Source organism: Scyliorhinus torazame, unplaced genomic scaffold (genome assembly GCF_047496885.1).
Source record: "Scyliorhinus torazame isolate Kashiwa2021f unplaced genomic scaffold, sScyTor2.1 scaffold_385, whole genome shotgun sequence".
Classification (NCBI taxonomy): Eukaryota; Metazoa; Chordata; class Chondrichthyes; order Carcharhiniformes; family Scyliorhinidae; genus Scyliorhinus; species Scyliorhinus torazame.
In genome coordinates, this window is record NW_027308112.1 from 43882 (window position 1) to 57588 (window position 13707).

The 13707-nt window shown below is 45.4% G+C and overlaps 1 protein-coding gene across 1 annotated transcript in view; it reads left to right on the forward strand.

Annotated features, from left to right (window-relative positions):
* Positions 1-1434: 1434 nt before the first annotated feature.
* LOC140406256 (uncharacterized) overlaps positions 1435-13707 on the forward strand; it is a gene marked incomplete at its 5' end in the record, with an annotated part of 77246 nt that continues 64973 nt past the window's right edge. Inside the window, one exon of the mRNA XM_072494374.1 lies at positions 1435-2304. Within this exon, the coding sequence (XP_072350475.1) occupies positions 1435-2304 (870 nt within the window). The remainder of the gene's footprint in view (positions 2305-13707) is intronic.

Consider the following 13707-nt stretch of genomic DNA (forward strand, 5'->3'; position numbering starts at 1 on the left):
GATGTGGAAGCATTGGAAAGGGTGCAGAGGAGATTTACCAGAATGTTCCCTGGTATGGAGGGAAGAACGTATGAGGAAAGGCTGAGGGACTTGAGGCTGTTTTCGTTAAAGAGAAGAAGGTTAAAAAGTGACTTAATTGAGGCATACAAGATGATCAGAGGATTGGATAATGTGGACAGTGAGAGCCTTTTTCCTCAGATGGTGATGTCTAGCGTGAGGGGACATAGCTTTAAATTGAGGGGAGATAGATATAAGACAGATGTCAAGAGGTAGGGGGCGTCATTCTCCGACCCCCCGCCGGGTCGGAGAATGGCCGTTGGCCGCCGTGAATCCCGCCCCCGCCCCCGCCGAAGTCTCCGCTCCCGGAAATTGGGCGGGGGCGGGAATCCAGCCGCGCCGGTTGGCGGGACACCCCGCTCAATTCTCCGGCCCGGATGGGCCGAAGTCCCGCCCAGGAATTGCCTGTCCCGCCGACGTAAATCAAACCTGGTATTTACCGGCGGGACCAGGCAGCGTGGGCGGGCTCCGGGGTCCTGGGGGGGGGCGCGGGGCGATCTGACCCCCGGGGTGCCCCCACGGTGGCCTGGCCCGCGATCGGGGCCCACCGATCCGCGGGCGGGCCTGTGCCGTGGGGGCACTCTTTCCCTTCCGCCTCCGCTACGGCCTCCACCATGGCGGAGGCGGAAGAGACTCTCCCCACTGCGCATGCGCGGGAAACTTTCAGCGGCCGCTGACGCTCCCGCGCATGCGCGGGGAAACTGACAGCGGCCGCTGACGCTCCCGCGCATGCGCCGCATTTCCGCGCCAGCTGGCGGGGCAACAAACGCCATTTCCGCCAGCTGGCGGGGCGGAAATCCCTCCGGCGTCGGCCTAGCCCCTCAATGTTGGGGCTAGGCCGCCAAAGATGCGGAGACTTCCGCACCTTTTTGCCGGCGCGATGCCCGTCTGATTTGCGCCAGCTTTGGCGCCAGTCGGCGGGCATCCCGCCGTTGGGGGAGAATTTCGCCCAGGTTCTTTACTCAGAGAGTAGTAAGGGTGTGGACACTAAGGGCATTCAAATGGTCATTTGATAGACATACGGACGATAAGGGAATAGTGTAGATGGACTTTAGAGTGGTTTCACAGGTCGGCGCAACATCGAGGGCCGAAGGGCCTGTACTGCGCTGTAATGTTCTATGAAGTGAATGATCGAGCATATCGTTATTTCTAGTGGTGCAAGTGTGTTAAAAGGATACTGAAAGATTGTCCAAAACGTTTTTTGCATTTCAGCACAGGAAGGGAGAGTGTGTGGAACGGGGATTTGCAGCTTTGGAGGAACAAGAAAGGAAAAATATGTGCCATAGAGACTAAGATTGTGTGCTCTGAATTTCTATCCTGTACTGACAGTAATTACTTTTGTAAACTCTGTTTATAGGAGATAAGCCAGAATTGAAGACGATTCTCAAACCTGGAGAGACATAAGGACACTGTCACCATGGAGAAACCATGGAAATGTGAGAACTGTGGTAAAGGATTCAGTTGTCCATCACAGCTGGAAAACCATCGCCGCAGTCACACTGGAGAGAGGCCGTTCAACTGCTCCAAGTGTGGAAAGGGATTCACACTGTTAGCCCACCTGCTGACACACCAGCGAGTCCACACAGGGGAGAGACCATTCACCTGCTCAGAGTGTGGGAAGGGATTCACTCAGTCATCTAATTTGCGGACTCACCAGCGTGTTCACAGTGGGGAGAGGCCGTTCAGTTGCTCCAAGTGTGGGAAGGGATTCACTGGGTCCTCTGACCTGCAGAAACATCAGCGCGTTCACACTGGGGAGAAACCATTTACGTGCTCTGAATGTGGGAAGGGATTCGTTCAGGCATCTGATCTGCGGACACATAGGCGAGTTCACACTGGGGAGAGGCCGTTCACCTGCTCTCATTGTGGGAAGGGATTCACTCAGTCATCCTACCTGCAGATACACCAGCGGATTCACTCTGGAGAGAGACCATTCACCTGCCCTGCATGTGGGAAAGGTTTCACTGACCTGCTGAAGCACCAGAGAATTCACACTGAGGAGAGGCCGTTCAACTGTGCTTCCTGTGGAAAAAGATTCAGGTCTTCATCTGACCTCAATGTACACCAGCGAGTTCACACTGGCGAGAGACCATTCAGCTGTACTTCCTGTGAAAAGAAATTCAGGTCTTCATCTGAACGTACTGGACACCAACGAGTTCACACTGGAGAGAGGCCGTTCACGTGCTCTCTATGTGGGAAGAAATTCACTCGGTCATCGAACCTGCTGACACACCAGCGAGTTCACAAGTGATTGTGAGGGATTAGATTTTGCTGTTAATACTGCTGTTAATCAGATCCAGAATTGAACCATATTCGTTCTGACAGTGCGGGTTCGTTTCTGCTGGTGTTAATCTCTGTCACTGGGCTGGGGTTTACTATTTTGGATCTATCTGTGATTGTGTTCAAGGGGCTACAGTGACCCTTTCCCCATAATTATGGAACTCTCATGCGAAATTAGTTGAGAACAAAGAACAATGCCCTCCAAGCCTGTATCGGTCATGATACCACCCTTGGCCAAATCCTCAGCACGTCCGAGTGCTGTATCCCTCTATATTCTTCCTATCCATGTATTTGTCGTGATGCCTTTTGAACGCCGTTAATGTATCTGCTTCCACAACCTCCCCTGGCACTCGCCACCTTCAGTGTAAAAGAACTGCCTCACACATCTCTAAACGTTACCCCACGGACCTTAAACCTATGCCCCTTAGTGACTGACCCCTCCACCCTGGGAAAGAGTACCTGCCCATTCACTCCATGCTTCCCATAATATTGTAGACCTCTCTCAGGTTGCCTGTCAACCTCTGTCATTCTAATAAGAACAATGCATCACAGGAACAGGCCCTTTGGCCCACCTCCAAGCCTATACCGGTCATGATACCACCCTTGGCCAAAACCCTCAGCACTTCCTAGTGCCGTATCGCTCCATATATATCGCATCCATGTATTTGTCAAGGTGCCTTTTGAACGCTGTCCTGAGGGGATGGGTCAATGGGTTCACTCGGAGCTGGAAGCCTTTCATTGACTTCTTTAAGGAGTATTGAGGAGTCAGCAAAAGTGGGGGGAGGGGCAGGGAAAGGAGTGGGTATTGGCTATTTTCGATGTTATATCATTACCTTCTGCTTTTGTTTGTTTATATCAAATTGTCTGAATATTTTTTAAAAATAAACACCTGGCAATGTGGCTGTTGCTTGTTTGTTCCGATGCTCCAACCACAAAGCTTCATTTGATGTCCCCTCCAAGATATCATCTCTCCTTACCACAATAACTGACTCAGAATCAGATTTCAGATTCCTTTTAATAATGCAATGCCTCCTCCTCTTTTACTCCCTTCTCTGTATCGCCTGAAGATTCTATAACCTAGGATATTAAGCTGCCTTTCTGCCTATATCATTGGTAACAACTACACATTCTGAAGGGGGAGGGTGATTAGATCGAAGTCATAGTACACCCATGACTTCGACCTCATCACCCTCCCCTTCAGAATGCCCCGTGCCTGTTCATCCTTGACCTTAGCACCAGGGAGGCAACACACCATCCTGGAGTCTCATCCACAGCTACAGAAGCGCCTATCTTGATTGATTTGATTTATTGTCACATGTACCGGAGTACAGTGAAAAGTATGTTTATGTGGCCGAGGTTACGTACACAGTAGACAAAAGGAATAATCAACAGAGTACATTGACAAATGGTACATCGACAAACAATGATTGGTTACAGTGCGGAACAAGGGGGCAAACAAAGCAAATACATGAGCAAGAGCAGCATAGGGCGTCGTGAATAGTGTTCTTGCAGGGAACAGATGTGTGGGTCTTCAGATTTCTGCACCTGCCTGATGGAAGGGTCTGGAAGAAGGCAAAGCCTGGGTGGGAGGGGTCTTTGATAATGCTGTCTGCCTTCCTGAGGCAGCGGGAGTTGTAGTCAGAATCAATGTGAGGGTGGCAAGCTTGTGTGATGCGCTGCACTGAGTTCACCACAATCTTGCGATCTTGGAACGAGCAGTTGCCATACCAGGCTGTGATGCAGCCAGATAGGATGCTCTCTATCGCGCATCTGTAGAAGTTTGTGAGAGTCGATGCAGGCATGAAAATTTTCTTTAGCTTCCATAGGAAGTAGAGACGTTGTGGGGCTTTCTCGACTTGAATCATCGTGAGTGAAGGAATCTATAATTTATGGGATCTTAACCTGTCGAACTACGCCAAGTTTGGGGGAAGCTTAGTTGATGAATCAAGTCCTGGCGCAATACGACAAGTTGTAAGATTTGTAATATTTGTGGACTATGTCAAGTTGTTCGATTCCTTGTATTATTCGACTGTGTATAGTTGAAGGAATTTATATAATCTCTGCTATTCGGTTATCAGTAGCACTTTGCGAATACTGGAACTCAGCAGAAATTTGCAGTTAAAACTTCTCAGGTGCCAAAAAGAATTGTTTTATTTGTAGTCGTTTGATTACAATTTGAAAGTCATTTAAAAGGCAATTTGTAGACATTTCGAAGCTTTCAGAGAATTACAGACATTATCTTTCTTTGCTTAGGCAGACAGCTCGAAAGTAACTTTTAAAAGGTCAAAGTCTGGCAATGAAACATGAAGAGAGCAAGAAAGCTAATCTTCAGCTAAACTCAAACTCAAAGTCAAAAGTGGACTAACATCACTGACACAGACTGGTAGACTGACAGAACCCCCAAAAGACATCTCTAAAATGGAGACTAGAATCAAAGACAGAAATTAAGGACAGACAACACCAAAAGACATCTCCTCAACACACAAAGACAATACTAAAATGGCGGGCGGAAACATTTCAGTTATACACTTTCATATCTGTCTTAAGTCATCTAATTACACCCCAATATAATCCTAATTGGTTTGGGTTAGACTCAAACACATTTGATTTGATGGCAAGCCGTCCATCTTCAATGTGCAACATCAACTTTTTAAATTGTTTCATGTCTACATGTTATGGAATGTGATATTTTGCTAATCTTTTAGCTGGCTTGGCTAATGTAACAATTGAGACTTCATATCGAGAATATATATATGATTCAATGCTCTTACAAACTGCATTGGACTCTTGCCACCTAGTTGCCATGGAACTCAGTCCTTGGCATTGACAATTAGCACAAGCAGTGTCAAATTGTCTTGCAACTGTGCTGCTATAATCTTATAATGGAATTTTATGCTGTTTCATGTATCATATTGAAGTCCTGAATTTATATGTGCTTAAATTCTCATTTTTTTAAATGAGTACTTAAACAGCTATCTTTTACCAATACTAGTTGTATTTGAAATACCTGGCTTCTACAGTCGGCCCTTTGATAAATCGAAAAATTAAGTGAGATATATCAGAAAAAGTTAAATACATCATTAATGGATAGGTAAAAGCGCAAATAATCATTACAGTTTTAAACAATAAAATTGACACTTAAAATACAACAGGCATTTCAAAATAATTATAATTAATAAATTAATCAAATTTGATCACATTGGTATGTTATGTAAATGATGAATACAGCTACACAGGAGAATAGGATTATTCTTATTGTGGACATTCCAGTGTGTCCAAACCACCCACAAATTTTATCCCAGAGAGAGATAAATTGGGGTGGATCAAGTTTTTTGATTTCTTTTTGGATATGTAATGTCAAATCTTTAACTTCTTTCGAGTTATCGGGAATGAAAGTGCAACACTCTGCACCAATCAGGGCGCAGGTGCCAGCTTTTTCAGCTAGCATATAGTCAAGTGTCATTCGATTTTGTAATAATACGGTTAATCATTTTACAGATCTTACCATTGATATCATGATTACATAATTCAGCAATAAACAATTAATAATAACTTCTTGTATACAAATAAAATGATTATACAATAAAAGTTGAACATATGATCTAGTAATAAATGGTAAAATGATTATCAAAATTGATGTCAAGTCTTTGACATCTTCTGGATAATACACAAAAGCTTGTTGAAAGGGTTAATTTTCTTGCAGAGACAAAAAGAGGCGTATAGCTTGGAATGATGCCATTCGCATCTTTAAACTTTTTTTTTGTCACTCAAATGGACTGGGAGTAAAAGTTGGATTGCTGCCAAATTCCTGTTATCAAATGTCTTTGAACGACCTGTTCTTTTGGAACATAGACTTGCTTCCAATCATAGATTGTTGAGGTTTTTTTTTTTAAAACCAGCTTCCACATTGTTTGAAGTTTTAATTTCCAGGCTAATTTTAAACATTTATTTTAAAATGTCAAATACAATAACTTATTAAACATATAACTGAACCAATCTTGTGCTGTATCTTGATTTTCTGTAGATGAATTTGTCGATTCTGTTAAAGGAAACACAGCTAACAAGATATGTTAATTTCTTTAAATTAATAAAGCAACGTTCAGAATAATGACAGTTTTCTTAAGTTGACAGTTCTTGGCAACTTTTTAGCGATACATTGAGGTTTCTTTAGCTGCTTTGATGGCAGCCGTTCTGTTCTGAGTAAGTTCTCTTTTTCGTTTGGAAATTTTCTGTCCCAAGTAAACATCTTTCTGGGCAATTTGTGCTTTGTGAAAGCTAGCTTTGTGACTGTTAGTACTGAGGTGGTTCAAGACCACCCGTAAGTCTTTATCATGATCATCTTTATTGATGGAGGTTATCAGAACATCATCTTCATATTGGATAATGGTGGAAGGCCGAACAGGCAGTTGCCTGAGATGATTCTGTAAAGCCATGTGGTAAACAGTTGGGCTATTATGATACTGTTGTTGATTAACTGTAAAAGCAAACCATGGTTGTCGTTGCTTAGCCAGTGTTGCTGACCAGAAGCCAAACTGGGTGTGTCTTGTTGGAACGTGTTACATGGTTGACCATGAGGTGGAAATGTATTGTAGTGAACATTGTCTACTTCATTATCATCTCTCGAATCCATCCGTTGTTTTTGATAGCATTTTGCCATCCAGTGTCCTACTCTACCACAGAAAAGACATTGTGGTATTTCCTTACGTGATTTTAATGGAGCAAGGGTACATGTTTGTTCTGGCGCTGGTGGTGAAATTGTAGTTACTGCTGATATTCCTGCAGGTGCTGCAACAGCCGCCACTGGAGCAGCAGGTAACATGGGCTGGATTTGAGCAGCTGCAGTGTTAAAGGTTGGCTGATTGTGCAAACCACGATCTATCTGAATGCATCGGTCAACTATGTCTCAGTATGTGCCAGCTGTGGCCCAAGCTGGTAAAACCAAATTCAAGGGGCAACACAGGAGCATTGTGGATAGCACAATTGCTTCACAGCTCCAGGGTCCCAGGTTCGATTACGGCTTGGGTCACTGTCTGTGCGGAGTCTGCACATCCTCCCAGTGTGTGCGTGGGTTTCCTCCGGGTGCTCCGGTTTCCTCCCACAGTCCAAAGATGTGCAGGTTAGGTGGATTGGCGATGATAAATTGCCCTTAGTGTTCAAAATTCCCCTTAGTGTTGGTTGGGGTTAACGGGTTATGGGGATAGGGTGGAGGTGTTGACCTTCGGTAGGGTGCTCTTTCCATGAGCCGGTGCAGACTCGATGGGCCGAATGGCCTCCTTCTGCACTGTAAATGCTATGAAAGGCAGCAGAAACTCCAGGTTTAACACCGGCTATAAAAGCTGTTTTTAATGGACTTAAAGTGCATGCATCCCATGTGTCATTTTCTTGGTCGAGTGTCATCCCTGAATATTCCATCCAAGTATGTACAAATCTTTCCTCAAAATCCTGAATATCTTCATCATTTTTTTGAAAGCAAGCTGTGATCTTAGACCAATTGGTCCTCGGGGGGCGAAATTTTAATAGCCAACTCTTGACTGCTAGCCAACCAGCTTCTAAATTTTGCAAATCGTCTCCAAGAGCAACTTCTACTTCATTTCTAAGGGTTGAAATTACACGAGTACCTAGCATGATAGTCAGAATTTGTACTCCATCAAATGTGTGGAGACTGTAAATGGCTTGTAATCTGTGAATTCCATCCCATGTTGTCATACCACCCTTTTTAGGGTGTGGAAGACCTTTGGACCATTCGTCAATTTTAGAAGGATCAATTTGTTCATGAACCCATTGGTGGTCAAATATGTTTTTAGTGATAGTTTCACCATCTTCTATTTTTTTGCTTCCAACTCTAACCCGTTTGCGTTTTAAAGGGGCTAGTCGAATTACTTTAGTATTTTGTATTGTAGGAACACTATCTTCGTCTGATTCATCCCACAGAGAAAATGATGTATTTTTAACTATTGATCTCGGCTGTGCAAATGCCGATTGTGCCACTAGGTGGGGTGCTTGGGCTGCTTTCTGAGTTTGTGCTGTTTGTTCAAATTTCTGCACAGAAATTTTGCAGTGTTCAGCTAATACACATCTTTCTTCGATTAACTTGCAATTTTCAAGTTCAATTCACTCAGTTTTTAATTGCAATTGTCGGTATTTTGACTCCACTTCAAAGACTTGATACAGTGTCCTTTCTGATGGAACCTGCACCATTTTCGTTGTATGTTTGTTCGTTAGTGTTAACGTTAAGTGTTGTTCATAAACTCGAAAGTTTTCACGGCCCCCACTCCTTTGACGCGCAATGCCTGTTAATGGAACAAGTTTGTCCCCAGACAATAGTTCAGAGGAACTAGTTTGTCGACAGAACACGACTCATAGCTACTCTCCTGATTCGATCATGAGAGGCAGCCCCCAAGACGACCACATTCTTACCCATTCTTGCCGGCTGTTCAGGCAGTGGAGAAACGGCATTGGTCCCCGCACTGCCTGAGGACCCCCCCTCTGGTCAGCTATGCTCGGGTAGAGCACATACGGCATTGATCACCGTCCTACCCAAGATTCCACCCATTTCTTACCCGCCCCGGCCCATAGGCACCCCATTTTGGCTCATTACGTTTGAAATTCTTTTGTTTGGTTTTCGCAACTCTTAGGTTGCTTCCCGATGCTATTTACATCCTCAAACACTGGGATGGTAAATCACACAGGCTGCGAGACGGCTCGCAGTATGGCAGTATTTTTCTTCGATGTCTAGTCCAAATATTCAGGGTTTTTTTTTTAAATGAGGGAGTCACAGATGGTGACCAATTATAAAGGGAAATTGGCAATAAAGGACAGACAGACAGACATATGAGATCTTAAGCAAGATAATAACAGAAATTATGTTTGTGTTCACAGAACTCAGGAACCCCAGAGGAAGACAAAGAAGTAGACCGACAAAGATGAAGACAGCCTTCGTGTTCACATGGATCTTAGCAGGATCCCTTCAGTTGCGCGCGGACGCTACCCCCCTGACCCCTACCACACAAACTGTAAATGATTCTCACCCCTGCAATACACAGAAGCTAGCAATACCCCGACCTGGTGTGATAAGTTTATCACCTGGTACTCACTCTCATATGTAGTCGAAGCACTCTTAGTGCTGGCGATACTTTGCAGTGTTGTGCAAACGTTTAGAGTTAGGAAATGGCGAAAGAGAGCATATCGCTCTCGCACCCCGGTATACAAGTTTAGGTCCCCCATTTTCGGATTTCACCAGTCCCCCAAACCCATTGGGACGGATTAAAGTGCATCCATTTTTCTTTATGTATTCGGTGAAATAAAGAGATGTAAACCTCTGTGTCTGACTGCCAGGCCAGAGAAATTTGTGTGCTGCTATTTTGTACAGGTTAAGATGTATAGATTTTTGGGATTGTTTGAATGAGGATCAAGAGGAAGGCTCGAGGGCAGGTAGAAGTGGAAAGTTGAACCGTGACGTCACAGCCTGCAGGTAAGGGATTGGCTGGTGACTGGTAAGTAGTTTTTATTTATTTTCCCTCAGGTGTTATCGTGCGGGGCGCAGAGGTTGCTGAGTGAGTGCTTGCTGAGAAGGGGAGTGAATAACAGGTAAGCTCTTTCTTTTTTTTAATCTAGAGGGGATGAGAGGGAAGGTAGTGCAATGTTCCTCCTGCAGAATGTTTGAGGTGAGGGACGCCGTCAGTGTCCCTGCTGATTTCATCTATGGGAAGTGCACCCATCTCCAGATCCTCAGAAACCGCGTTAGGGAGCTGGAGCTGGAGTTGGATGAACTTCGGATCATTAGGTAGGCAGAGTTGGTCATAGATAGAAGCTTCAGGGATGTAGTTACTCCGAAGAATAAAGATTGATGGGTGACGGTGAGAGGGGCTTAGAGGAAGCAGTCAGTACAGGGATCCCCTGTGGCCGTTCCCCTTAGTAACAAGTATACCGCTTTGGATACTGTTGGGGGGGGGGGGGACTTACCAGGGTTAAGCCATGGGGTACAGGTCTCTGGCACAGAGTCTGTCCCTGCTGCTCAGAAGGGAAGGGGAGAGGACTTCCGGTTGCGGTGATGCTCTGCTAAGCAGCACGCTTCGGCGGCTCCAGCTCCTATGGACTTTCGGGCTCTTTTTGAGAGCCCCAGCGGGAAATTTTTTTGAGAACGGAAGGGGGGCGAGGAGTAGAGCATTAGCCATTGGAGACTCCATAGTTAGGGGGATAGATAGGAGATTCTGTGGGAACGAGAGAGACTCACGGTTGGTGTGTTGCCTCCCAGGTGCCAGGGTGCGTGATGTCTCGAATCGTGTTTTCGGGATCCTTAAGGGGGAGGGGGAGCAGCCCCAAGTCGTGGTCCACATCGGTACCAACGACATAGGTAGGAAAAGGGATGGGGATGTAAGGCAGGAATTCAGGGAGCTAGGGTGGAAACTTAGATCTAGGACAGAGTTATTATTTCTGGGTTGTTACCCGTGCCACGTGATAGCGAGATGAGGAATAGGGAGAGAGAGGAGTTGAACACGTGGCAACAGGGATGGTGCAGGAGGGAGCGTTTCAGATTTCTGGATAATTAGGGCTCATTCCGGGGTCGGTAGGACCTCTACAAATGGGATGGTCTGCACCTGGACCAGAGGGGTACCAATATTCTAGGGGGGAAATTTGCTAATGCTCTTCGGGAGGGTTTAAACTAGTTCAGCAGGGGCTTGGGAACCTGAATTGTAGCTCCAGTACACAGGAGGTTGAGAGTAGTGAGGTCATGAGTAGGGTTTCAAAGTTGCAGGAGTGTACCGGCAGGCAGGAAGGTGGTTTAAAGTGTGTCTTCTTCAATGCCAGGAGCATCCGGAATAAGGTGGGTGAACTTGCATGGGTTGGTACCTGGGACTTCGATGTTGTGGCCATTTCGGAGACATGGATAGAGCAGGGACAGGAATGGTTGTTGCAGGTGTCAGGATTTAGATATTTCAGTAAGCTCAGGGAAGGTGTTAAAAGAGGGGGAGGGGTGGCACTGTTAGTCAAGGACCGTATTACGGTGGCAGAAAGGACGTTTGATGAGGACTCGTCTATTGAGGTAGTATGGGCTGAGGTTAGAACCAGGAAAGGAGAGGTCATCCTGTTAGGGGTTTTCTATAGGCCTCCAAAAAGTTCCAGAGATGTAGAGGAAAGCATTGCAAAGATGATAATGGATAGGAGCGAAAGCAACAGGGTAGTTGTTATGGGGGACTTTAACTTTCCAAATATTGACTGGAAACGCTATAGTACTTTAGATGGGTCTGTTTTTGTCCAATGTGTGCAGGAGGGTTTCCTGACACAGTATGTAGATAGGCCAACGAGAGGCGAGGCCACATTGGATTTGGTAGTGGGTAATGAACCAGGACAGGTGTTAGATTTGGAGGTAGGTGAGCACTTTGGTGATAGTGACCACAATTCGATTACATTTACTTTAGTGATGGAAAGGGCTAGGTATATACCGCAGGGCAAGAGTTATATCATAGAATCATAGAAGTTTACAGCATGGAAACAGGCCCTTCGGCCCAACCAGTCCATGCCGCCCAGTTTTTACCATTAAGCTAGTCCCAGTTGCCCGCACTTGGCCCATAACCCTCTATACCCATCTTACCCATGTAACCATCTAAATGCTTTTTGAAAGACACAATTGTACCCGCTTCTACTACTACCTCTGGCAGCCCATTCCAGACACTCACTACCCTCTGAGTGAAGAAATTGCCCCTCTGGGCCCTTCTGAATCTCTCCCCTCTCACCTTAAACCTATGCCCTCTAGTTTTAGACTCCCCTACCTTTGGGAAAAGATGTTGACTATCTACCTTATCTATGCCCCTCATTATTTTATAGACCTCTATAAGATCACCCCTAAGCCTCCTACGCTCCAGAGAAAAAAGTCCCAGTCTATCCAGCCTCTCCTTATAACTCAAACCATCAAGTCCCGGCAACATCCTAGTAAATCTTTTCTGCACTCTTTCTAGTTTAATAATATCCTTTCTATAATAGGGTGACCAGAACTGCACACAGTATTCCAAGTGTGGCCGTACCAATGTCTTGTACAACTTCAACAAGACGTCCCAACTCCTATATTCAATGTTCTGACCAATGAAACCAAGCATGCCGAATGCCTTCTTCACCACCCTGTCCACCTGCGACTCCACCTTCAAGGAGCTATGAACCTGTACTCCTAGATCTCTTTGTTCTATAACTCTCCCCAACGCCATACCATTAACTGAGTAGGTCCTGGCCTGATTCGATCTGCCAAAATGCATCACCTCACATTTATCTAAATTAAACTCCATCTGCCATTCGTCGGCCCACTGGCCTAATTGATCAAGATCCCGTTGCAATCCTAGATAACCTTCTTCACTATCCACTGTGCCACCAATCTTGGTGTCATCTGCAAACTTACTAACCATGCCTCCTAAATTCTCATCCAAATCATTAATATAAATCACAAATAACAGTGGACCCAGCACCGATCCCTGAGGCACACCACTGGTCACAGGCCTCCAGTTTGAAAAACAACCCTCTACAACCACCCTCTGCCTTCTGTTGTCCAGCCAATTTTGAATCCAATTGGCAACCTCACCCTGGATCCCGTGAGCTTTAACCTTCTGCAACAACCTACCATGCGGTACCTTGTCAAAGGCTTTGCTAAAGTCCATGTAGACAACGTCTACTGCACTGCCCTCATCTACCTTCTTGGTCACTCCCTCAAAAAACTCAATCAAATTTGTGAGACATGATTTTCCACGCACAAAGCCCCGAATCAGTCCTTGCCTCTCTAAATGCTTGTAGATCCTGTCTCTCAGAATACCTTCTAGCAACTTACCTACTACAGACGTTAGGCTCACCAGTCTGTAGTTCCCAGGCTTTTCCCTGCTGCCCTTCTTAAACAAGGGCACAACATTCGCCACTCTCCAATCTTCAGGCACCTCACCTGTGGCTGCCGATGATTCAAATATCTCGGTTAGGGGACCCGCAATTTCCTCCCTAGCCTCCCACAACATCCTGGGATACATTTCATCAGGTCCCGGGGATTTATCTACCTTGATGCGCTTTAAGACTTCCAGCACCTCCTCCTCTGTAATATGCACACTTCTCAAGACATCACTATTTATTTCCCTTAGTTTCCTAACCTCCATGCCTTTCTCCACCGTGAATACTGATGAGAAATATTCATTCAGGATCTCACCCAACTCTTGTGGCTCTGCACATAGATGCCCTTGTTGATCCTTAAGAGGCCCTACTCTGTCCCTAGTTACTCTTTTCCCCTTTATGTATCTGTAGAATCTCTTTGGATTCTCCCTTGCATTATTTGCCAAAGCAATTTCATGTCCCCTTTTTGCCCTCCTGATTTCCCTCTTAACTCTATTTCGACAATCTCTATAC